At 34.1% G+C, this 27,208-nt stretch overlaps 2 protein-coding genes and 1 pseudogene across 6 annotated transcripts in view; 2 read left to right on the forward strand and 1 right to left on the reverse strand.

The window, feature by feature from the left end:
• Window positions 1–27,208, forward strand: part of LOC149571676 (uncharacterized) — a 199,057-nt gene that overhangs the window by 146,746 nt on the left and 25,103 nt on the right. For all 4 annotated transcript variants that reach the window (XM_089813102.1, XM_089813101.1, XM_089813104.1 and 1 more), the window contains exon 6: window positions 14,358–14,401. In XM_089813102.1, coding sequence (XP_089669228.1) covers window positions 14,358–14,401 — 44 coding nt within the window. The remainder of the gene's footprint in view (window positions 1–14,357; window positions 14,402–27,208) is intronic.
• LOC149571677 (F-box only protein 6-like) lies at window positions 5,133–5,961 on the reverse strand (annotated as a pseudogene).
• Window positions 9,865–10,920, forward strand: LOC149571678 (uncharacterized). Of its 2 annotated transcripts, none has more exons than XM_089809622.1 (2): window positions 9,865–10,036; window positions 10,135–10,920. In XM_089809622.1, the coding sequence occupies exons 1-2, from the start codon at window positions 9,886–9,888 to the stop codon at window positions 10,275–10,277; spliced, it is 294 nt and encodes a 97-aa protein (XP_089665748.1). In that variant the 5' UTR covers window positions 9,865–9,885; the 3' UTR covers window positions 10,278–10,920. The 2 variants fall into 2 exon arrangements, with proteins under 2 accessions (XP_089665748.1, XP_089665742.1); XM_089809616.1 differs by having other exon boundaries at window positions 9,867–10,036.

The following is a 27,208-nucleotide window of genomic DNA, read 5'->3' on the forward strand; positions in this document are numbered from 1 at the left end:
ATGATCAAGCATTAAAAAAAATGACACATCCGCAGGAAGAGTGGCCACAAACACCATGCCCATTTGGATATATAGGCACTCGGCCCAAAAATGCAAGAGATAAGGTATGACGGTATGCCTATGAAGCTCCAAATGATGTTGGGAAGGTTATATGCATTCCATGTGAGAGACTTATTTCTGGAGGCATAAACCACTTCAAATACCACCTTGTAGGCATAAAGAAACACAATTCAAATCTTTGTCTCAAGGCAACTGAAGAAGAAAAACGATTCATCAATGCCATACTTGCAGCTACTGAAGAGAAAAAATTGAATAGGGAGAGGGCAAAATTAGCTACGAGGGCAGCCATCACTGAATCTCAAGGACCTCCTTTTGATATGCAAGAAGAAGAAGAAGCACTTGAGAACATACCAGGATCTCTTAGTGACCCACAGATCCACAAACAAAATGCCTCTTTTGTCGGTTCCACTTCTTCGACATTTTCTAGTTCTTCATCACCATCTGCATCAAGGATAGGGAGTTATTTTGTGCCTAGGAACACAGCTGGATCATAACCATCATTAGAGGGCATTGGATGGTTCAAGGAGGTGCAGGAGCAAACTAATATTGTAGTAGCTGATTTTTGGTTTTTCAACAATATCTCAATGCATGCGGCTGATAGTCCCTATTGGCTGAATTTGGTGAATGTAATTTCAATATCGGGCAAAGGGTACAAGCCGCCTACTCACAAGGATTTGAGCTGAAGGTTAGTATTTTACTATTTAGTAATTGTAAACAATTGTGATTCACTTCAGTTCATTGTTATATTTTAAATCTTAATTGTTATTTCTTATTTTTTACTAAGACTTTATTACACCTAAATTTTGTAGGTTATTTGACCATGCGGTTGGTAGGGCAAGAGTATTAATAGAAGACCAAAAGAAAGAGTGGAAGAAATATGGTTGCACCATTTTATTTGATGGGTGGATAGATGGAAGAAGTAGAACCATTATTAATTTCTTAGTGGCTTGCAAAGATGATGTGGTGTTTTGGAAATCCGTTGACACCTCCAACAAAGTGAAAAATGCACAAACATTGGCTTTAATGTTGGAGAATGTTGTCATGGAGGTGGGAGTAGAGAATGTGGTGCAAATCATCACAGAGAATGCAACAACATATGTGGAAACAAGTAAATTTAATTTTTTATGTTCAATATGAATCATGAATGTAATGCTATGGTATTATTCAATTTAGATTTTTTACTAATTATTGATTTTTTTACTAATCTTTTAGGTAGAATCATCCAAGAGAAGCAGAGAGGCATCCCACACTTTTTTGGTCACTTTGTGCAACACATGTCCTTGACCTTCTTTTGGAGGACATAGGAAAACTTGATTGGGTGAGTCCAGTTGTGGAAGATGCTAGGCGAGTCACCAAATATATCTATAACCACCCATGGATTCTCAGTTTGATGAGAAAGACCACTAAAGGCAAAGATTTGGTGAGACCTGCTGTGACAAGGTTTGCAATGGTGTTCTTGACATTGCAAAGTATTGTCGACCACATATTGGCCTTAAAAAAAATGTTTGTGTGTGCTGATTGGGTTGCTTCATCTTACTCAAAGAAGCCCGAAGGAGGGGCTATGGCACGGATAGTTTTTGATGATAGTTTTTTTGCAAAGGCTAAGGAGATTGTGGAGGAGTTCAAGAATCAAAACATTATATTTTTAGTTGATTCAAGTTTCATTATTAATTCATAACTTACTATGTTATTGACTAATTTTTATTTTTCCAATTTCAAAGGTAGATGTCTATGCCCCTAGTTAGAGTCTTGCGCATATGTGATGGGCAACAATCCTCAACGGGAGGTCTTTATGAGGCCATGGATAAGGCCAAAGAGGCTAATAGAAATTACTATCATGCGGACAGACTCAGATTTGACCCCATTTGGAAAATAATTGATAGGAGGTGGAACGATATGCTCCACCAGCCCATTCATGCAACAGGCTACTTCCTCAACCCCAAATTCAGTGTTACATCCCAATTTTTGATCTAGCTTGAAATATAGACGTTTAAGTTCACATGAAGTCAGTTGGCAATTTAATTTGATATAATCTAGCGAAATGGTAAGTTGGTCGTTATGATTTCAATTGCAGATGACATGTTAGTTGATCGTTAATCGTGAATTCATGGAATTAGGATGAAAGGCTAACTGTTATGATTATTTATGATTATATAATTTCTAATTTAATTACAGAGAAATTTCTTGTAGGGAGCATGCCGAAGGGGTGAAGCATTGTCAGAAGAGAATTAGGTAGGGCATCACCATCACTGGGCAGGCAGACTTGGAACAGAATACATCTGTGGAATCGCATGAGTTATTTTAAGAAATAATTTAATTATAATTAGCGTTATTTAATAAATAATTTAATTATTTATTATTTATAAAACGTATCTTAAAGAATTTTAAAATTATCTTTTGTCGTAGTATTTCTAATAATTGTTTAATGATCATTTAAATATAACCATAATTTGGCAGCATTATCATTTAATAATTTAAAAGCTGTATTTTATAATAATGTTTGGATTATAATAATTATATTATTATAATCTTCGAATTTTAATTTTCTAATTCTATTTTCTTCTTTTTTATTCTTGCTTCCAATTGATTATTGTTGGCATGTTTAATAATATTTATGTTTTTGAATTCATTTAGAGTTTTGGGGAATTCAAAATGAATCTCGTAATTGTAGGGTGATGTAGAGGCAGGCTTATTTTATTTAATAGCTTCCTTATTTGGCTGTCAGCAACCTTTCTTTCTCCTACGGCTTTTCTTAACATCTCTGCCTTTGGCTACCTCCTTACATCTCAGGCCAGGTTTCTTATTCCAGAATTCTGAAGCCTTTTAAGATAGAAATTAGTTCCTCTCTGAACAATCCAAAACCAAAACTACACATTAAAGATCTCAAGCAAGAAGACTTAGAGCAAGGTAGGCGAATTTTCTCAGGTGTCGGCTTTCCAGAGTGCATTGCCCAAGGAGTCACGTAAGGATTGATTATGTTATTTTCTTCCAATAAGAATGCTACGTTTGCGTAGGAGCTGAATCAAACAAATACATATGTAATTTATTCCTAGTAATGAGAACCCGAATTGTGCATATGGATTCCATAATAGAACTAGGCATATGAAATTCCGTATTCCATCTGACTTGTATATTATAGGAAAGTAATAAAGGAAGCCGTTTGCCATAGTACATTTAAATCATGCAAGATCAATATGTCTGCCTTATTGAATTTGAATATGAGTCTGTATCATTACATATATTTCAGAATATGCAATAATTCGTCTTGGGATGGCTTTTCTCTTTCATGATCAAATTTTATATACAAATTGAATTAATGTTTAAGACTAAGTTAGCAATGGATCAAAATGCTCTGTGGTTTGTGACATTATTTGAGTTTCCTTTGATTGAATAAAGTCATAAATCTTACAGTGCTTGGAATGAGGCTTTACCATTGTCAAATTGGTCTCATGATGTTTGGATTGGGTTTCATCAGTTTATACTTATTTTTTTCTGTTGTTCAAATATGAATAGGAACTCTCTCTTTTTACCTTGATTAAATGCCTTCTATTACTTGTTGTTTTGGTCTTTTATACTGAAGGTCAAACTAGGTCTGAGCTCTGTTTTTTTATTTATTTATTTCATTTATCCACAATAGAGTTAATGCTGTCATGGAATTAGAATTCTGGACGAAATCTAATAAGACATAGATCCTTAGCCATAGCTTACAAGAATTCGTTATCGTATTAGTTGTATATTACCAATAGTCATGAGAATGTCTTTGTTACCCAGAGGATGTAAAACTGTATTAGAATCCGGAAACCACAGATCCTGTCCATCATATTAAATTGCTTCCCATAATCTGATTTAAGATTGCCGCAGTTTTCTTTATATGGAAAAAAGTTAAATATCTTTGATTTCCTTCAAAGATTCAAGACAAATGAGCAACAATCCAGTATTAAACCTTTATAGATTGATTGACATATATAAATATCTCAATAAGAGAACACCAAGGAATTCACCAGGCGAATTGCCAAAGTATGGTGAAGAGGTGTGAAATATCACAATGAATATAATTTGTTACCATCAGGGAATCACCGGCTTGACAACTTCATATAGGTGAAGAGGTGCAGAGAATTTACAATAAACAAGAACGTTATAATAACAAGACAATTAAATAATGCATTAGCTCAAGCATGAAGAATGTTGTCAAGAATGTTGACATTTTGTGATCTTTTAAGAACATAATCATAGAATGTGAAATGATGGATGCATGGAATCTTCTTGAATAATTGTTTAAACTGTTCACTCTGAGAATTCCGGATAACTGGGACTCACCCGGCTATGTAGTCGAAAAGATGGGTGATTGTCAATCATACGAACCAATAACAATGTGATATCCCCATTTTGGCAATTAATCTAAAGAATAAATAAATATTTTATATAAAGTAATATTAATAAGTAATATCAAAATAATATTATTATTTTTCAAGTAATATTATATAATAATCATATAATGTTGTATTATAATAATAATATAAAAATACGAATGAAATAATAAATAATAGAGATATATTTTAATATAGCAATACTATATTAATAAAGTATTATAATATAATATAATATATACAGTTGATATATTATTAAAATAATATATGATATAATAATTAATATAATTATTAATATAATTAAAGCTTATTAATATATAAATATATATATATATATATATTATTAATATAATTATATAATTATTATTAATATAATCTAATTAACATTATTGAAAGGGCATGTCTCTACGAAATACCATCTATATATATCAAATATCAACTTTTGAGAACAGATATACAAAATATTATCAAATTTTATACAGATAAGAGGAAATTAGCTAATGTCCTGAAATGGGACATTACAAGTGGTATCAGAGCCTCTTTCCTCCCAGCCTGTGGAAAAAATTTAATTCAAAGACACTAGAAGGTATATGTCTAACTATAGATTGTCATCACGGAGCATGGAAGGAGAGAGGAAGAGACTGTCTATGAAATTCCTTACCTGCATAACCACAACCAAAAACCACGCCAAAGACAAATTATGCATTAATTCTTTTTGCCAATGTGCCACTGCTTGACAGACTCGTCCAGCTCCCAAATATCGATCTTCAAAACCCTATGCTCCTCAATCCCCCCAACAAGAATCAAGGAGCTATCGTGCTCCATTATATGGGTACACACAAGAGGAGGCATGGTGACCTCGACTAAATGCCAGGTTCCAACATCCAAATCAAATGCCAACAAGTTATCAGGATGGCTCAAATAGAACAAAAAAAAACCATCAAGCCAATATATTATACTCTTTGCTTAATACCACAATTGCAACAATATAGGAAGAATTACCATTCACGGGTAGCATGGGTGGAGGAATCTTGTGTGTTTTAGTGAACAAATTGCACACGACATAAGAGCCTTTTCTATTCTCAGCTACCACAAGACCCCCACCAGATGCTATACCACTACGAAATCTACAACAAGCCTCGGAGCAACGACAGGATGAAGATGAAATGCTGGACAGGGTTAGCACAACCCACTTATTATCGAGTGGGTCATATACAGCAACAACATTTCTATGAACACAATCAGCAAAAAGAACAAAATAAACATCTTGAGGAGGCACCTTTTTGTAGACCGAGATAAAAGAGTCCGAGTGCACCATCGAATTCCAACATCTGCAAATGCTCAGCATTCTTAAAAGGCTTGAAATGGGTAGGCGGGCCAAGATATTTTCCCACAGATGATGTGGAAGATCAACTGCCTTCAATTCTAGGACTTTATTCGGCTCCCTGGTAACCACAACCTTGCATTTGCCCCTAGCAATTTCCTCCACATCTTCAGTCTTCTCTGAGATAACCTCTTCGCTATTAAACTCCATCGCGAACCCAAATAACTAGTTTGATACTCAAAATCATGGGCACTTGTATCCCAAATAATTGGAATTTTAAATGTTAAATATAACCCAAACCGCAAAGATTACTTGAGTATCAAAACAAAATATTTAGGGCAAAAACGCTACACGGGTGTCAAAAAAAAAAACAAATTATGATTAAGGCCAATAAGAACTACTTGGGTATCTGAAAATAAGGAGATGCGATGTAAAATACAACTTAGGTATTCAAAATTGATGGCACTTAGAGAGGAGCCATCAACTTTCAGGGCGTGTGAAATTGTGGAGGTTTAGGCCTACAAGCAGCCATTAGGGCATTCAGGAACATTGCACTTCGCTTGATTTGTAAATTCAACACGGATTCCTCCTAGAAGTTGAAGAATATATCACATAGTTCTTCATATTAATCTCTGTATTCAAATAAGGCATAATGAATTAAACAGTTTTTGATGTAGGTCAAAAACTCATTTAAGAAAAATGAGATAAATCAATGGATGAGTAAAGCAATGAGAAAACATATTAAGGAAAGATATTAGCGGAATATGTCCAATGCATTTCAACATCCAATGCACTCCATGTGATGATGTCGGGTCAGCAAAGGATATGGCACTTTAATGTGAAAAGAGGACATGAAGACTACTTCATACTCCTAAATTACCACCTCAACACATATGGGTAATGAGGTAACTTATTTTCTTCATATTTGAAGAATATATCACATAGTTCTTCATATTAATCTCCGTATTCAAATAAGGCATAATGAATTAAACAGTTTTTGATGTAGGTCAAAAACTCATTTAAGAAAAACGAGATAAATCAATGGATGAGTAAAGCAATGAGAAAACATATTAAGGAAAGATATTACTGGAATATGTCCAATGCATTTCAACATCCAATCCACTCCATGTGATGATGTCGGGTCAGCAAAGGATATGGCACTTTAATGTGAAAAGAGGACATGAAGACTACTTCATACTCCTAAATTACCACCTCAACACATGGGTAATGAGGTAACTTATTTTCTTCGTATATTTTCATGAAATATTATTATTAGTATTTTTGATGAATATTGAACATTCAAATATCTATTATTCATTCTTATAATTGAAGTGAGATTAATTGACCAAGTTAATGGGTCATAATCAAACAATTAGGGAATAAGATATTCTTAAGTTTTCAAAATTCTAATATTGAATTTTAAATGAGATTAGTTCTCAGTCATTATCACAAATAATTTTGTTAAATTGATTAAATTATTTAAGGTCATTATCTTCCAAAGATGAGATAAGGCGTGCGGTGGAATGGGCTGGGTGACACCACTCAGGTACTGGATAAAGCCTACGGGTACCAGGTAAAGCCTACGGTGGAGTGAATACCCTAGGGTACATCATACAAAGGCACTATATCGTGGAGATGATGGTTGGAGAGAGGTGACGATAATGAGGGCGAATGGTGAAGCCCACTGATTGGGTAACAGGGCACCCCATTATGGTTTCTCCTCCTATAATTGAATGATAAGATTAACTATCTGATATTTCAAAGATTATGCTTTAAAAGACTTCTTATTGGAAAATAGTTGATAGAATCACCTCAAGATCATGATTCTCCAAGTTGAGATAAGGCCTGCAATGGAATGGGTTGGGTGACATCACTCAGGGTACCAGATAAAGCCTACGGGTACCAGGTAAGGCCTACGGTGACGGGATATCCCAGGGTACATCATACAAGGGCACCTTCTTGGAAATAATGATTGGAGAGAGTTAATGATAATGGGCGAACGGTGAGGCCCACTGGTTGGGTAACAGGGCAGTTTCTCCTCCCATATTTAGAAAATGATGACTTAATAAATAGATTGAGACTATAAACACCTTGTCAGGAGATTGATTTATATATAATGTGTACTAATGATTTTTTTTTGGTTGCAGGGTCACAATTAAGGAAATGCATAATGTGTGTCTTATGTGTTTGCAACGTGTTTGCTCCGTGTCTTCATCTGTCTGCATTGTGTCTACTTCGTGTTTTCATGATCTGTCTACATCGTGTATGCATCGTGTTTTCATTCAATGTATATTTCATAAATCTTTTGGTCTTTTGAATGCAAGTATGTGGAAAAGCTTGTGTATGAAAGGTTTTGCTTGAGGGCAAGCAAATTTGAGAGGGGAGGACTGCAATATCGCCATTTTGACAATTAATCTAAATAATAAATAAATATTTTATATAAAGTAATATTAATAAGTAATATCAAAATAATATTATTATTTTACAAGTAATATTATATAATAATCATATTATGTTGTATTATAATAATAATATAAAAATACGAATGAAATAATAAATAATAGAGATATATTTTAATATAGCAATACTATATTAATAAAGTATTATAATATAATATAATATATATAGTTGATATATTATTAAAATAATATATGATATAATTATTAATATAATTAAAGCTTATTAATATATAAATATATAATTTATATATATATATATATATATATATTATTAATATAATTATATAATTATTAGTAATATAATCTAATTAACATTATTGAAAGGGCATGTCTCTACGAAATACCATCTATATATATCAAATATCAACTTTTGAGAACAGATATACGAAATATTATCAAATTTTATATAGATAAGAGGAAATTAGCTAATGTCCTGAAATAGGACATTACAAACAGTTAAGACATTTCAATATTTCTCATTTAATATGAATTAATTAATAGCTCATGCATATTCCTGTCATGGTGATCTCCTGGTGCCAAGTCGTATGGCATGTTATATATCATGATGCCCAGTGGATGGTAAGATGATGTTCCCTGTAAATTCCGGGTAGGGAGGGCCTTTCTCATTAGAGGTCGTGTGGGGATATATTGTGGTCCGAGGTTGGGTGGTTAAGCCCCTGACAATGTTTCACCTCTCTCAAGATGTCGGATATGTGTCAAAGAGAGATAAGCCATGCATTCAATTGTTTATCAAAAACAAGTATTATCATTTTTGTTTATGAGAAGGTAAGATTTAATTGAAGTATTTCATTGTTATCATTATTTTACTTTCATATAAATGAATATTGAATATAAGTATTTATCTAATCTTGAGAAACTGTCACTAATAAGCAATCGAAGGAAAATAAATTCGAAGCCCTAATAGATTGTGTGACAGCTAGAACCTTGATACAGTGGTATTGGAAGCCCTAACTAAATCCGTGGTATCAAAAGCCCTAGTTGAATCCGTGGTCATAGAAGCCCTGAATTGAGTCTGTCATCGTGAAAACCCTAGATAGAATCCGTCGTTGCGGATGCCCTAATTGAATTCCATGGTCGCAGAAGCCCTAAGTGGTAAAGCGGTATCAAAAACCCTAAATAAACTGATGGTAATTGATACCCTAATTGGTAAGATGATATGTGATGCCTTAATTTAAATTATAGTTGTAATCATCAAATGATTTTTGAGATAGCAATCGATTTGAGAAATTGTTATAGTGTATTTGTGGACTAACCCGAGTGGTTCCAGAAGCATACTTAGATTATTTTTCAGTCTCAGTTTTTCGAGGTATGTGATTTCAATTTCTGAAGTAATTTCATTAAAAGGTATTTCAAGTATTTAGTTAAGAAATTTTGTTTAATTGACTTTAACGGTAATCTTCTTCACATGAACATGAATGATGTAACTGTCTTCTTATGAAATCGAAGTTAAAACTGTATTCTATGCTTATGTTAGATGTTAAATTAGACCCGAAAAAATTGGTTGTTACATTTAGGTACTATGATTTTCCTTGAAGTTGAGATTTTACTAAGACTTTATTTTACTTTACTTTTTAAGTCTGTGTAGTAAAACTCGATATCATTTTCTATTTGTTTTAGGGCTGATGATTTCTACTCAGATCTTAATGGAGAGGTCATGGAATGTCTCTCTAAATCTATTGAGAGAATGATATCCAATGAAGCAGAGAGAGACCTTGTTGTGACCGAACAACAAGTCTATGTGGAATCGGGGGGTAATTTGTTCTCTTCTATGCTAGCAAAGAGAGCAAGATCTACTCAAGCACCAGGTAAAGTGTCAAACTTTAAAACTTTTGCAAATTGATAAGTTGTGTTTTTTGATTATCTTTTTTCATTGCTTTATAACTTTTTATATTTTGTTTTGCAGATGCTTGGTGGGCAAGTTTGGGTGGCAATACCCCCAATTTAAAGAATTTTGCTCTCAAGTCCTATGCCAACCTTGTAGCGCATCCCATTGTGAGCGCAATTGGAGCTTATTTGAGTCCATCCACACAAAGAAAAGAAACATAATGACTCAAAAACAACTTAATGACCTTGTTTATCTGCACTATAATCTTAAGTTGCGCATAAAAAGGGCACAGAGTTTAGCACTACCTGGTCCACTTGATCTGGAAGAGATAGATCCTTATTCTAATAGGACAGCAGAGGAGCTAGTAACATTGTTTTCATCGGATGAGATCGCTGATTTGGAGGGGCAGGCCATGGAGGGGGATGCTAGAACAAATTTTCATTTCACAATGGATGACATTGAAGACGAGGACGATGATGATTTAAGCTCAGAGGACGAGGCATTACCAATGCCACATATAGGAGATACATCCTCTTCCAAGACACCAAGCCAGTCAATAGGGATGTCGAGCGAGGAGGTACAACCACAGACTTCACAGTCACGTAGCGCATGCCCTACCCGAGTGCGGGGCACTTCTTCGAGGCCTAGATCCCCTCATTTCCTACTAGTAGTAGTGCAACTGGAAAGAGGAAGATGTGATTGTATTGAATCTTGATATATTTACTTTTAGTATTTACTTCTAGTTTGACAGATTGAAACTATTTACTATTTTGCTTCCCGCCATGAGCATTCTACATGAGAGTGCAATTTTGTATTGACTATGCATTTATATATATATATATATATATCTAAACTTTGCTTGTTTCTTTTGTGTTCTCTTTAATTAACTTATTAGATGCATCTTCTCATTAAATTTTGCAAAAAAACTCTATTTTTAATTAAATTTTAGTAGTTTTTTTATGTTCCCGAGTTTTTTTTTTAAATCTCCGGGTTTTTCCCGATTAAACTTTTGGGGGGCATGGCGAGTTTTTGCCTTTGTTGAGTTTTCCAACTATGGTAACAAATATGCAAGAAAATAAATCTATGTTCGTTCTTCTCCTTTAGAACTGAAATTGAAATGTGATCTATAAAAGCAGGAAATCACTCAAGTAAGACATGTGAGAGGTTCATTTTAATGAAAGGAAACCAAATGTTATAGAGCTTTAAACAAAATACCTAGTAATCCACACAACATGCTTAGTAAATTTTACCTTATTTTTGTTTTTGTTGAGCTTTTCCGCACAAGCAAGACAAACAAACAAGCAAACAAGATATGCAATGTATATTCAACTTATACAAACCCTAGGGTTAGATCTGAAAATCAATTGTTAGGATCAATAATAACCAGTAAATAATGCATATCATTAATTACAACTCATATCATGCATTGAACCACGTGAAAAATAAGTGCAAGCTAATCATTAAATGCTCTTTTTTTTAATTTTGATTTTAGACCTAGTCAACAAGATTTAACCTATATGACATAAATTCGGATTCCAAACCTTAAATGTAGAAAAGAGACCCCTGTTAATAAACAAAGAGCTTTTCAAAAATGTCAGAATTTTAAAAAGATCTTTTCATTATTTGCCCTAGGGATCCGTTTTCCCAAAATAGACTAGTTTTCATAAATCAACCAAATGAGCTATGATATTGCATCCAAATTTAAAACACAATTAATTGACCCCCTGTAGAATTTAAGTTCTCTGATATGTTGCCAACCTACAAACAAAAGTTCAGACCGAAAGTCCAAGCTGTTTAGGAGATATGATCAAATTTTTGAAAATCTAGGGTTTTCATCTCCAAGCAAATTTGCACAAGGGGGTTAGCTCCAAAAATAACCAAAACCAGCATGTAAAGGTGGATTGCCCCACGGCCGGTGCTCCAAAAAATGTGTGAAAATGTGGACAAATAGAAAACACACTTATGAATCCTCAAGATCAATCAATAAAACAACATGAAAATGCAAGATCTCAAGAATCGACTCATAGCTTCCTATCATCAATGTGCAAAGGTTTGTAGAGACGTGGCTCTCAGAGGAACATAGGTCTTGGTCTTCGCAAGTACATCAAATGAACAGAAGATTCAAATGGAGATGAACATGCAAGATATCTCCAAGTCTTCAAGAAAGCTTCAAATTTGCAAGTATAGTAGTAGCATCAAGTGTGTATGAAAGTATGATCAATCACAAGAATGCTTCAAGTCCTCAAGGAAATCACATGAAAGCTCCAAAAACTTGTGGCATAATGGTGATATTAAAATTGCTTCCTGAAAAATGAAGGAAGGAGGTCTCCTTATATACCAAAAGCCGAAAGGCATGACGAAATTGTAAATTAAATGAAAGGGTGTGACCTACATAAAGGAATGTGCAATTAGCATTTAATTGGTGATGTGGAGTGTAAAATTCCACAAAAATTATAAGATGAGAGGTATTTAAAAAATAAAATAATCCCTTTTCTTATAAAGTGTGTGACATTTATTTTATTTATTTATGTTAAAATAATAAATGTTGCACATAAAATAATGTGGAGAGGGGTTTTATTTAATAAATGGAGCAAATTCCTTTAATTAAATAATGCCAATCAAAGCGATCAACCCTTTATTTAAAATTAATTTAATTAATTAATTCCTATATAACCAAGGAAATTTATGTAAAATAATAATGATTAATTAAATAATTCAAATAATTTTATTTGATCAAAGGAAATGATGATGCAAATATTGATTCAAGCTTGAGATAAATTATGAAACCGGGGCACATAGTCAAGGTGACCATTTTTTAGTTCTTCCTTCAATTTAACTTCAATTTATTAACCATTTCCTCTGAAACATGGTTATCGGTACTATCACCATTAATGAATACATTGCATATTTTATCATTAACCTTACATCTTGGGCAAAACAAATTCTTCTTTTGCCTAGGTTCCTTCTCATCATTTAGCAAGGCTCTTCTGGTTACAAGATACTCTCCTCTTTTAGCATCTTCAAAATGTGATGACTCAACATCTCCATTTACATGTTCAACCTGCATATTGTTGTTTGGACTTCTCTTGTCCTCCTTTGTTGTTGGGGACATTCATAAGCTCTATGACCTCCACATCAAAAACACGTTCCAATAAACCTCCTCTTCCTGATCCTTGGACTCTACCTCTTCATCTTTAATCTTTGCTATTTTGATCAGCAAGATGATAGGAATTATTTCCTCTGTAATATGACAACTACTAGAGTCACCATTCTTCTTGCAATATTTATTTTGGCCTCCATTAGACCGTTCACTAGGCTTTCCACCGTGACCTCTTCCGTTTTGCTTGCCCTCAAATTTCTTGTTCAATTTTTCCTTTACCTTCAAAACAAATTGATATGCATCTTCAATGGTAGACATTCTTACCATTATCATTTCTTCTTGAATACTTGGCCTCGACCCATTTATGTAGCAGGCAACCTTTTCCTTGTTGACTTTAGAATGTCTACTTTTGATAAGGACTCTATAGAAGTCCTCTACATATTTCTAGACAAATCTTCCTGCTTGCTTCAACCTTTAATTCTGAAGCAGTGTAATGTTGAATCATTGCATCATTTTGTTATTAGTAATAATAATATCTCACATGATTATTAGCATAAGGTGGCAAGATTTTTAGTTGGTTGGTTTCCTTTGTGCTGTCTCTTCACAATATTAACTTTATAATTGCTTCTCGATTTGAATATTTTGCATGCAGATTTTTTTCTATATCAGTTAGTAATCACTTGACTGGATAGTTTAATTTTGAATATTTGTAATGAACTGTTAGTTGTGTGTTATGTGGAGGCCTAAAATTTCTTAGTGCATTTCTTTCTTTAAACATAGAAGTGGTTATCTCGAGGAAAAAATTGAACAAACATTTATGCTTGTATTTTTAATTTGATGATATATATTAATACAATAAAGTTTTATAATTACCAACTGTTATCATGTCCACCAAGCCCAGCCCCTTATATAATTAATTCTATCACTAGTATGTTTGTTGACTTTTTTTTAAAATCCAAAATAATTCTAAATAAAATCCTTTCCTTCCTATTCAGCCCAACCCTTGTATTAAATTTTTTCCAATTAATTGGCTTTTTTTTTTCTATCCTAAATATTATTTAAGAAAATCCTTTCTTTCCTATTTTATTTCTTCAACACCCATACCTTGGAGATTCCCTGAATTACATTCAATTATGCTTGTATTTTTAATTTTTAAACATAAAATTATAAGTTTGAAAACACCTAACATTTCTTTTTGCAGGTGTGGAGACCTGATGATTCACTAATTATTTCAATCAATTCAAGGTATTTTTCTTAATTGGTAGTAGCAGTTTCATTTTCAGATATTAAAAGAAGGTTATGCTTTTTAAAATATGTACTTTTAGATATTTTATGTTGGTTTTTGGACATCTTTGTGCACTTCAAGGAAAGTATTGATTATTGATCCACATTTTCTGGCTCACATTGTTTATAGTGTTCACCTAATTTTCTTTTTGAAAGTTTGCCAAACGACTTAAGAATAAACTTCATCTTTGTAATAAATTGCTGCTATAATAAATATTATGTCATTTGAATCCTGCAAGTTCTGATTGCATCAACTTTGAAATTGGAATGCCGTTTGTAGGCAGATAGCCATTTAATATTTGAAATGGACATAAACAAATAGATGAAAGACCTCATATAAACATCATGGAAATTTTGTTAAGGTCTGAAACACCGAGTAGCAGAAATAGGTCTGAAACGCTCATGAATACTTTCAGCTACAGTTTTTCCAGCAATAAACTCCCAAACACAACAATGCAATTACCATGTAGTCAGCAACATAGAAATTAAGTCTCAAATTGATTTGTCACCCCTAAATGTCTGAAATAAGCTTGTGGATGTATGAAATTGCCACAGCAGCATCACCAATTCTGAATTTAGCACCCTAACGAGATGACTATGCATGAAACCTCACCAATGCAGGCCAAAGTATTCACAATGGAAAATGAATCCAGACTTAACTGAAATCCTCACATATTCTTATGGGAAGTGGTCACCTAACTTAGCAGAATCATTTGAAGTGATACACACAAACATGGGATCAACTTACCAAATAGGGCATCCAGATTGTAGGTGTATAGAACAACTTGAATATAAGGTGTGGCCAGGAACACGACCCTGCTAACTTAAATCTAAAACAAACAGAAAAATGATGCCATAAACACAGCAGAAAGTTCATCATAAATATGGGTCCAAACAGCCATAAATAAATCATGAAGATTTCATCTTTCAGAAGACCCAAATTACCAAACTATGTGATACTCAATGTATTTCTTGAGTGAAAATACCAAATGTTCTTACCAACAAAACCAGCAAATAGAAGAGGGTTTGCATTTTGAAGAATGCCTTGAAAAATTCCTATATTCAGTCCAACAACATTCTGGTATGTGTGCAAACTCTATATGAGGAAATGAGAGCCTAAACTCCAATTTATAAAGTTTGGAGGGAATTAGTGTACTTTTAAACATTCAAATATTTTATTTCCCTAAAATAATCTCTTTGTAAGCTTCTAAACAACCTAAAGTTATAGTTTCCTAGCCATCCAACTTTGGAATCAATACTTCTCATTTCATTGAACTCTGAAGCAAATAATTTGAAGTCACTTCATAAATTTAGTTTAGATATTGAAATTATATCCATCACCTTACCAAACCTACCAAGCCTTCAGAACAAGGAATTCAACAATGAAAAAACATAAGTGAAGCTGAACGATGATGAATGATGATGACAAACACACATATCATATATAGCTAAGTACATGGATGAAATGTTATATCCCAACCTGATCTGAAGTTTTAATTTTCTGATTGAGGAATATTTTCTTCTACAACAAGACAGCCTAAAAATGGTACACACATTGAAACAAGTGTGTCCATTTTTTATGGATGGAAAGATTGTAAAAATGGGATATTGATCAATGTTATAGCAATGCCCTCTAAAGGTGCAATGTTCTTGAAGTAGTGTACTATGAGGGGGGACTGAAACATGTGTTAGGTCCCGATTTTAAGATTGAACTTCAATAATAATTAGATAATACAATATTATCTGATTAATTATGATAGTAAAATCATATATTAAAATATTTTTAAAAAGAAATAATAATTAAATATATAATATATTATTAATAAAATACTATTTATTTATATGATTTTAAATAATTAAATAATAAAAAATCTATAATTAATGAATAAATAAATAAAATTAAATGTAAGAGAATATTATAGAAAGTATGTTACCTTTCTAAATAGGATTTAATGAAAAGTTGAGACATGTAATAAAGAGATGTGACTCTTCAAATTAAGTTATAAAAGGGAGGAGAGTTCATTTTAAAGAGGAAGGAAGAAGAGGAGAAGAGAGAAGTTAAAGGATTCATGGAAGAGGAAAGGAATGAGAAGAAAATAAGGAAAAGACTTTTTCAAAAGGTTGAAATGATGAAAGGATGTGACTCTTCGAAAGGGTTGTAATTATGAATGGTTGTGACTCTTTGAAAAGGTTGTAATTATCAAGTGTTGTGACTCTTCGAAAGGGTTATAATTATGGCGTGTTGTGACTTTTCAAAAAGATTATGATTATCAAGGCTTGTGACTTTTCAGAAGGATTTAGAATATGGAATTAAACTAGGCCTCTAATCATCCAAATATAGGTCCGAAGTAATATATTTTGTAATGACCCTCCTCAAATCTGCTCTCAAAAATGCTGATGAAAGCTCAAGGAATTTCATCAAATAATTCACATGCAAGGGACGTATGACTGATATAGTATTTTAGCTGGCTTTAAATGACTCTTTCTTCAATTTGCATCAATGAGAATCTTGTGCTAGAAGACTCCAAATGGACTACACAATGACCTAACATGAGTGTGCTACTAATTTTGACAATATTCAATGCATATATATGATCTAAGCATGAGAAATGAATGCCTACAGCCAACTGACATTTTTACAAACAGTTGATATGCAAACTAACTAGCTGATAAATAATGATATTGAATTGCTTAAATGACACCAGCAACTATTATCTTTTTAATTGCAATGAAATTTCTAATACAATGCTCATGAAATATGGCCAAAAGTCTTGGCATTTACATGGATTACAAAATGATAATGCTGGTATAATGCACACTTACAGTTGAAACTTATAATGCCCTAAAACAATACTAACAAGGGAAACTGGTTGTAGATGGCTGTAATAATTTCCTTCAATGCTGCCCCTTCTACTTTGCTTTTCTGATTTGCTTTTTCAAACTGCTTTTTCGGATCTGCTTTTTGAACTGTTTTTACGGACTGCTTTTTCAGCCTGCTTTTTTAGTTTTGCTTTTTCGGACTGCTTTTTCAACCTTCTTTTTCGGTTCTGCTTTTTCGGACTGCTTTTTCGTGTCTGCTTTTTCGGATTGCTACCATGTTAAATCTCAAGACCATATCTTTCAATGGCGTCAAGATTTCCAACTTGAAGGGATTTCGCCCTTCAAACTATTGAGACATAATCTCCAGAAAATTTTCCAATTTCTTTGATATTTCCAAGCATACTAAAAAGAAGCTCTTCCCTTTCTTTTATAGTGTTCTCACAAGAGCTCAATCCTTCGTTTTCTCAATGTGGGATAAAACATCACTCCCTTTATGTAACTTATGTCTCCAATGTGTTATAAAATAAAGGGGACTCTTTTAATTTAAATATTTCCCACAAACTATAGTCTATGCATTAATAAAGTTAAATATTTAAATTTAACTTTATAAAATAGCTTTATCAATGCATAACAAATCTTATCAATGATAAACAAGTCTTCTTGCCGATTTTAAACAATTACCATCGACATACCGCTGCCACTGGATGTCCGACCATATCCAAGATGACTTACTATAAATAGTAAGTATGCCCAAAGTTGCCTCAAAACCCCTCAAAAAGACCTGCAACTGAAACTATTTAGGCCAAATGGCCTCTAAGCCCCTTTAATGTCCTGGTTAGCCTACGGGACCATGGGGAAATAGGCTAACGACAACATCATGCTATGAATGCTAAAAATGGGACATTACATATTTGCAAGTTCTTTTTGCAAAGGCAGGACCTCTATAGGTAGTCACAACCCTAACAACAAATCGCAGCCCTTAAAGGATGCCCTCCACTTGCAAATGATTTCCAATTGCTGCTACAAGAAGGTTGACAACAGCCAAATTTGCACAACAATGTTCCTCAACCAAATTGCAGGCAATGTGATTAACTTGCAACAATTTTTTTTTCTAAATTGTAGTCAAACTTCTCAGCCTTTATCACTTCTATGTTACAGATTACCACAGTAGAGAAGCTACATGCAAATTATTATACCTCAGCAATAATTTGCAATCCAATATTTCAGACAATTTCCACAAATTAAACCCTTATATCTTAGCAAGGGCACAAAAAAATCTGAACTTCAGGAAATCAGATGCTTTTCTCATCAAATGGGCTCATATATATAATCTCCAAATGGCACAAGTTACTAAAATAAACTCAACATTAAAATATAATAAAGTGCCATTATAGTATAATTTATTAATTGCTTTTGGCTCCTAAAAATGACCTTTTCCACCGTAACATAATATTTTAACACACAAGGTCATTGTTTCTTGTGCCCACGATATAAATCTTTTTGACCCAATTCCAACAAGCTATGATACTAAGGTGACCAACAAAAATAGCAACCTTAACATATTTAGATGAATAATAATAATTCACCTATCTTACAAAAACAACTATAGAAGCATTAGAATCAAAATCTAACGATACTAGAGTGATTCTGATGACGAAAGATGATGAATGAACTTAACAGGGTGACTTACTATAAATAGACACTCCATCCAAGATTCTTGGAGCCCAAACTAGAAGCGAGAAATAAAAACTAAGAGCATCACTCAACTACTCTAACTTAGTTGAGCTCATCAAAACCAACAATTGATTTACTATAAATAGTAAGTCCCTTAAACAGAGCCAAAACACACCATAGGCTACTAAAAAGCTTATAACCCCCCAACTAAGACCCTAAAATCCCAATGTCAGCTCACGAGGGTTGCAGTAGTGAACTGACCAAGCCAACTGTAGGAACCTGCTAGAAATGGGGACATTATTGTTCTCCCTCACTAAGATTGCTTGTCCCCAAGCAATCTTGGAGGGAAATGAACATCACAATCCACCTAGATCCCAATGGTAGAACTTTGTACTATCCCTGTTGTATACAAGCAACTCCTATAGCATCAACTCCCAAATAACTGATGTCAATGATAGAATCATTTGGAAACTGACTATAGGCACTGATGGCAGTGACAAATCATCGAAACTCAATCCAACTGAAACACCAACTCTGTCAACATTTGAGTCCCTATCAAACTGACACTTACACCCAATTGCGCTATGGAGATGATAATGACCATAGGTACCTGAATTACTATCAATAACTCCGACATTTGAGAAACTGTTTTGGGTGTGTAGATGCTGCAAATAGTCTAACTTGCAGTTGTTGATCCTATCTACAAAAGATGGCGCTAACCCATCCCATAATGGATGGTATGAAATTTGAGCCAACCTATACTGATGTGAAACCAAATCCTCTACTTGTGGGTCAAAAGCAAAATGATGAGCACACCCCATTGTGTAATGCCAGTAGAAAGCGCCAATATGTGTCAATGGCTCATTAGTTCCATTTTGGGAATCAAGAGATGACCCCAATATCTGACTCCACACAACTATTGGATGGGTAGGATCCCTGGTAACCCTCTCAACAAACCCAACCACAAAATCGCTATTGGGAAGCATTGTAGCCAAGGTCTCTATAATCTTCCCCACCAATATAGTATGAGAACCCCAAAGGAGAGTATGTTCAGATACTTTGTATGAATCCTCCCACAAATCTGAACTCTCAAGGAAATAGTCCAGGAATGACTTAGTATAGGAGAAATTATATGTGGAAGCATCAACCTGCTCCCCTGCAATCCACAATGGATCCCTCTGAAAATGTTGTACAATAGGAATTACACTATAATCTCATCTATAGGGTTTGGGGTTGGTGTCGACTGTACCCGCTCCAACTCCACGGTAATCTCATCCATTGTCACCTCAAGCTCCTGAATGAGTTCATCCACCTCCTCCTCTTTCCCTAACAATGCCTCATAATAGGTGCTATCCCACTCTATACAGTAATCTTTGTTAGCAACTAACTGTGAATAATTATGCTTCAAGATCTTGACAACCTCTCGAAGCCCATGAATCTCTGCTAGGGAAAGACTACTATCACTATGCTCATCTAACATAGGAGCACCCCAACTAGATGCAACCAACATTTGATGAATGACATCACAATGCTCAAGAGCTGAAGCAATGTCACTATCACTCACCTTCAGCTGACTAGTCACATGATGCCTATAACCCCTACCTCTTATGCAAGCTCACTGCCTCACTATCTTTACTGTGATAGGAAATTGAATCAAAATTGCTCACCAAAAGATCTTTCACCACATGTGTGTTATCATCCTCGCACACCTTTGCATTCAAGATACAACTACCGAGTACCTCAATCAACTCCTCATCTGGATAAATGGAAGCCCTCGTAGTATCAATCTCCTCGCATATCTTAGCATTCACCTCAATAGTAAGATCATGTAAACATCGTTCTTGGGACCCATCCAAAACCTCCTCGGAGTCATCACCTAATGTTTGGCAAGGGATATCATACCCAGTGCAACTCATAGCATCCTCAAATGGATCATCAGATGTGTCAATACTATCTGCGACTAGATCCCTTAAGATAGCCTAAATTGTTGTCACCTAACTCTGCACACATGTCTCTATGTCATGCTATGAATCAACAACGCTAGAGCACGAACCCACATCTACTAACTCCGTTGTAACACCCAAATCTCAAACAACATAATTGGGTGACTTCATGTATGCATCAGCCTCACCGAAGAGAGCAATTGCCTCCCACAATGGAGCAACACTACAGCAACTCACATACAAATCTCTGATAACAATCCCCTCTTCAAGAGAGCTTGAAGTATCAGTAGTAACAACTGCATCAACTATCTCTGCACTAACTGAAACAATAACTTTGAGAGCCTCAACCTACTAAAACTTAGTGTCGCTATCCTCCGCTACCACTCACACAACACCATGTCCTTGTGAAAAAGTCCATCATCAACACTGCAGATAGGACTAGCGAGTGTAGTACTAAATACAACTACATCTGCATCATGGACACCTGTCAGGGAAAACTCAAACTTCCTTCCCTGCAACCTCGATGCTGACCTTTTAAAGGCAGAAAGCATATATCTCGTTGCCCTGTCGACCGTCTCTATATCTAACAGTCTCAATGCCAATTTCTACTAATGAAGACTAAGTCTTTCTATACTCTCCCTCAAGGCATTTATTTTCTCACTATTTTCCACACTGCTCTGTCGGCTCCTGAAACTGCTAAACCTCCTGTATTAGTCCATACCTAGTAAGTGCAAGACTAGTGGTCACTTTGAATACAACAACAATTCTAAATTAATAAATATTTTCCTACCCCACAGGATGGCAGGAAACCTAGCTTTAATACCACTGTAATAACTTTGGCTGGTTATAGCTTCTAATAACATCAACTTTCTTCACTATTCAGTAGTTTGACATTTCGTCAAACATTTGGCAAGAATGCTCAATAACATTGCGATGACAAATCACTTTGTAGTGTGCACTCAAAACACATGTATATGGAATTGAAATAGTTTGAATACTGAAATTGTATGTTGTAATCCAACAAATTGAGGTGAACTTCAATACTGAAAATTAACTGTCATTATCAATCTTATCATCCACCTTTGTTTAGTGCACATTTGATTATTATCTTAGTAGATGACAATTGTATAAACTAGAAATTACATGAATTTAATAAGGAACCTGAGTTTCTGCAAAATGCAATTTTTCCCTTGACTAGCAAACTGCTCGCAGCTCCTTCGGATTAAACCACGCCTCTTATTAATCAATCAGAGGTCTGGAGTAATATATTTGCAAGTTCTTTTTGCAAACATAGGGCCCCTACAGGAAGTCACAACCCTAACCACAAATCACAGCCCTTAAAGGATGCCCTCCACTTGCAAATGATGTCCAATTGCTGCTATAGGAAGGTTGATGATAGCCAAATTTGCACAGTAATCTTCTTAAACCAAATTGTAGGCGATGTAATTAACTTGCAGCAAAGAAATATTCCAAATTCTTGTCAAACTTCTCACCATTTATCACTTCTCAATTACAAATTATCACAATAGAGAAGCTACATGCAAATTATTATACCTCAGCAATAATTTGCAATCCAGTATCTCAAACAATTTCCAGAACTCAAACCCTTATACCTCAGCAAGGGCACAAAAAATCAGAACTTGAAGAAAACGTCATAACGACAACAAAACAAATAAGATAATCAAATGATTAGATGGTTTTCTCATCAAATGGGCTTATATTTATTATCCTCCAAATGGAAGAAGTTTCTAAAATGAACTCCACAACATTAAAATATAATAAAGCACCATTATAATATAATTTATTAATTGATTTTGGCTCCCAAAAATGACCTTTTCCACCATAACATAATATTTTGACACACAAGGTCACTGTTTCTTGTGCCCAAGATTTAAAACTTTTCACAGTTCCAACGAGCTATGATATTGAGGTGACCAACATAAAACACTAACAAAAATAACAAAGCTCAACATATTTAGATTGTGAAAACAACTATAGAAGCATCATAATCGAAATTTGACAACACCATAGTGATCCTAATCAACACTTAATCCTTTCATCTTTTCATCTTCACCTCTTGCTTAATCAAAACTTAGCCATTTTCCGCATTCTCATCCAACTTCCACTTTTGGCGCATTTGAGTGGGTGTTGTAGATATTTGATGACTTAGCCAAGTTTTCTCATGCTTTTCCACTTTTGGATGGTTTCATGCTTTGTAGAATTTGAGTCATTTGTCTCTACTTGTTCATCTTTTCTTATAACTGGGTACTTCTCTACTCATTCCTTTTTCAATGCTCATTAGTTGCCAAAAATAGACTTACTAAAAATCATAAGTTTGTTTAATTCAAAATTAGACTATTCGATGACACAATAAAACTTACTAAAAATAGTAAAATGTTTCACTAGCATCTTCTTTGAAAGATCAATTCCCTTTTATACTTGGCCAAAATCATTGTTTTTCATAGAATTTCCATTTTCAGAATCAAAGGAAGACTATTTTCCACTTCTATACTTGACATTAGTTTGCTAAACACTCATTTGAAACATTAGAAACTTTGGGGAAGTGAGGCAAAACTACCCGGGACATAGAAACAAACAACAAGGTGGGTAAAGGTGTAGGGGTTCCCCATTTGCAATGGGGCGATGCATGGAAAGGTTACAACAAGATCACATCCCCATGGTAAAAATTTTGGTAGTAGCCCACCTTATCACTATATCTCTTTCATTTGTCCCCTCATCTCTGTAAATTTTTCTGCAAATTTCTTATCTCTGATTCAGACTTTTGGTTCAATCTTCAAATGCTGAGAATGGTCTTCAATGTTCTAAATATTTGTTGAAATTAACACTTATCTTGATGCAGATCCAATAATGAATAATATACCTTTGACTGTGAGGGAGTATCTCTGATATGATTTGCAAGATATAGATGCTTAGAGGAGTAGACTTTGTTGTAACTGTGTATCCTCAATCTGCCATCGATAACCTCCCTATATATCCTTCCTAAAGGGTGTGTCCCTCAAAGGGACATAACCCTTCCTAAACTTGCACTAATTAAACTTCTTCTAAATCGGCGATTAGGGAAGACATAACTAATTTCACCTAACTAACCAATTGTTGATTTAGTTAAGCATTAAACTTGTTGCTTCATGAGAAGTCGCCAGTCCCTAGAGTTATATTTAATGCTAGTTTAGAGATATATCATAATGAGAAGAGGAAGTACGATCTGTACAATCAGACCTGTAGGTGATCAGGTTAATATTCTTAACACTCCCTCTTAACCTGATAACCCTACAGAGAGATATTATATCTAGCAACACCAATACAGATGAATAAGCAAGAATTTATACTCTATCTATCTGATTCTTCTTAGTATGTATTGTCATAGAACACATGATACAAAGTCATATTACTAAACTTGTGATATGACAAATCACTGCTACTAGTGATATTATACAGGATAAATATGAAGAGTAACTTCTTCATTTATCCAAGTTGTGATTTCATAGAAATTGGTATTTCTATATCACAACAAGATCCCAAGTTTTAAGATTTACCAGAATATAGGATAAACCTGGAGAATACTAAGATTCTTCCTTTATCCAATTTGTGACTTATGAACATAGCAATGTCAACATCACAATATGATCTAAAACTCATCTAGATCTTACAGTAAAATCTACTATTTAGTATGTTATCTAAGAGATCGTCATTTCTCATAATGCCTATCATATAAGTGCTCATTATTTTAGAGATCGTCACCTCTTTAAATAATGAATACACATGGTAGAGCCCATAACAGTCAATAGCCTGACAAAAGAAAAATTATTTTATTAATAATCAAAAGACTACAAATAGATTACAACTCAACAATACCAAGTCTCCTCCTGAAATGTTCTATCTTTACTCTAGATAGAGGTTTGGTGAGTATGTTTGTTGTTTGATCTGCAACGCAAATGTATTCCAATTTTATAGAATTCCTGTCTACCATATCTCTTACATAATGGTAAGGAATTTCAATATGCTTGGACCTGTCATGAAAAACGGGATTCACTGAGAACTTGATGGAACTCTGATTATCATAATGAATAATCGTGGGATTCATAGTTTGCCCAAATAATCCCACAAGTAACTTCCTCAGCCAGACTGCTTCTCAAGAGGCCATAGTTGCTGCAATGTATTCGGCTTCTGTGGAACTTTGTGCTATTGAAGACTGCTTTTTGCATATCCAAGATATCATAGCTGATCCTAAATTGAAACAACATCTTGAAGTACTTTTGACAGTTCCACCCCAATCTGAATCATTGAATCCATGTAAGTCTAAAGCAACTTTCTCATATTTGAGTCCATAATTAAGAGTGCCTTGTAAGTATCTCATAATGTGTTTAATTGCAACTAGATGAATCTCCTTTAGTTCACACATAAACTAACTTAAGGCATTAACTACATAGCAAATATCCAGTCTTGTATTTACTAAGTACATAAGTGACCTAATCATTTGTTTGTAGAGAGTAGAATCTATGGAAGGTGGTTCTGTTGTTGCTTCCTTAAGTTTATCTAGATTAGTCTCCATTGGAGAAGACATAGGTTTACAATTCCACATTCCAAATCTCTTCAAAATGTCTGATGTGTACTTTCCTTGATTAAGTATGATACTGTCAGAATTCTATCGTACTTCCCGTCCTAAGAAGTAATGAAGGAGTCCCAAATCTTTCATTTCAAATTCTCTAGTTAGATCTTTCTTGCACTGATCTATGAGATGATCATCACCTATTATTAGCAAGTCATTGACATACAGTATCAAAATTACCATATCATCTTTATCTCTTTTATAATATAAATTTGGATCAGCTTCATTCTTGGAGAATCCTAAATTGGCGATACTTATCAATTCTTTCATACCAGGCCTTGGGAGCCTGTTTAGGCCCATAAAGAGCTTTCTTGAGCCTGCAAACAAAAGCGTTAGGATCATGAGTTTCAAATCCTTTAGGTTGCTCCAAATATACTTCTTCTGAAATCTTTCCATTTAGGAATGTTGTTTTCACATCCATCTAATGTACCTTCCATCCCTTTGATTTGGCAATTGCTAAGACTGCTCTTACGGAGGTATATCTGGCTATAGGAGCAAAGGTTTCTTCATAATCAATCCCTTCTTTTTGAGAAAATCCTCTGGCTACAAATCTAGCCTTATACTTCTCAATACTACCGTCAGCAGCATGCTTTATTTTAAATATCCACTTGGAAGAAACAACAAATTTTCCTTTAGGTCTTGGAACAATTTTCCAAACATCATTTTTCATGATAGATTGGTATTCTTCTGTCATAGCTTCTTTCCAAGCTGTATGTTTAATAGCATCAGAGGGATTGGTTGGCTCTGTTTTGGAATAAATCACTCATGTTTTTTGTATAACCAAAGAATCTTTTAGGTCTTTTGCTCTCTCTGACTATTTCGGAAGGTGCAGCAAAGTCTTGAGCTGCATCAACTGTTTTAATGGCCCAAAATGGTCTTTTCTTTGAATTTTCTTCAAGGTTCATATTTTGAATTTCATCTTCGATTTCTTCCAAGTTCTCCCTCTAGGACCCAGATTAACCATTTCTCTCAGAACTAGATAAAGGAGAAGGTTCATCAAAACTTATGGCTCTTTTGAATGCAAGATCTTCTTCAAAGATTATATCTGTGCTAAGTTCAATATTTTTCTGCCTAGGTATGAAAATCCTATATGCCTTAGATGTTTCACTATACCCTACAAAAATACCTTTCCTCCTAGAGGGTTTTAACTTGGTTCTTTTTTCTTTTAGAACATGGATATATATAGGACACCCGAAAATTCTAAGGTAACTTATATTGGGTTTTACTTTAGTAAATATTTCTTCAAGGGTTTTATCTTTAAGATAGGAGTGAGGGCTTCTGTTTTGAATATATATAGCAGTACAAGAGGCTTCTGCCCAAAGATAATATTATAGATTTTGGTCAAAAATCATAGCTCTAGCAACTTGAATAATAGTCCTATTCTTTCTTTCTGCTACCCCGTTTTGCTCTAGGTTATAAGGAACAATGTACTCCCTCTTAATCCCTAATTCTTTACAAAACCTTTTAAACAAATTTGAGGTATATTCTCCTTCATTATCAGTTCTAAGGATTTTAATTTTATGCCCTGAAAAGTTTTCAGTTAATGTTTTGAATTCTTTAAACCTTTGTAGGATTTCTTCTGATTCCTTTCCCTTTAAAAAATAAATCCATGTTTTCCTAGAGAAGTCATTTATGAACAAGATATAATACCAGAATCCTCCAAGAGAAGGAACAAACATGGGTCCACATAAATCTGAATTAATT

This window comes from Cupressus sempervirens, chromosome 2 (assembly GCF_028749045.1).
Source record: "Cupressus sempervirens isolate cs-2001-9-10 chromosome 2, ASM2874904v1, whole genome shotgun sequence".
Classification (NCBI taxonomy): Eukaryota; Viridiplantae; Streptophyta; class Pinopsida; order Cupressales; family Cupressaceae; genus Cupressus; species Cupressus sempervirens.

Excerpts from the sequence above, each read along its gene's own strand:
- LOC149571678 (XM_089809616.1), top strand. The coding sequence starts at position 10,277 with ATGACTCAAAAACAACTTAATGACCTTGTTTATCTGCACTATAATCTT.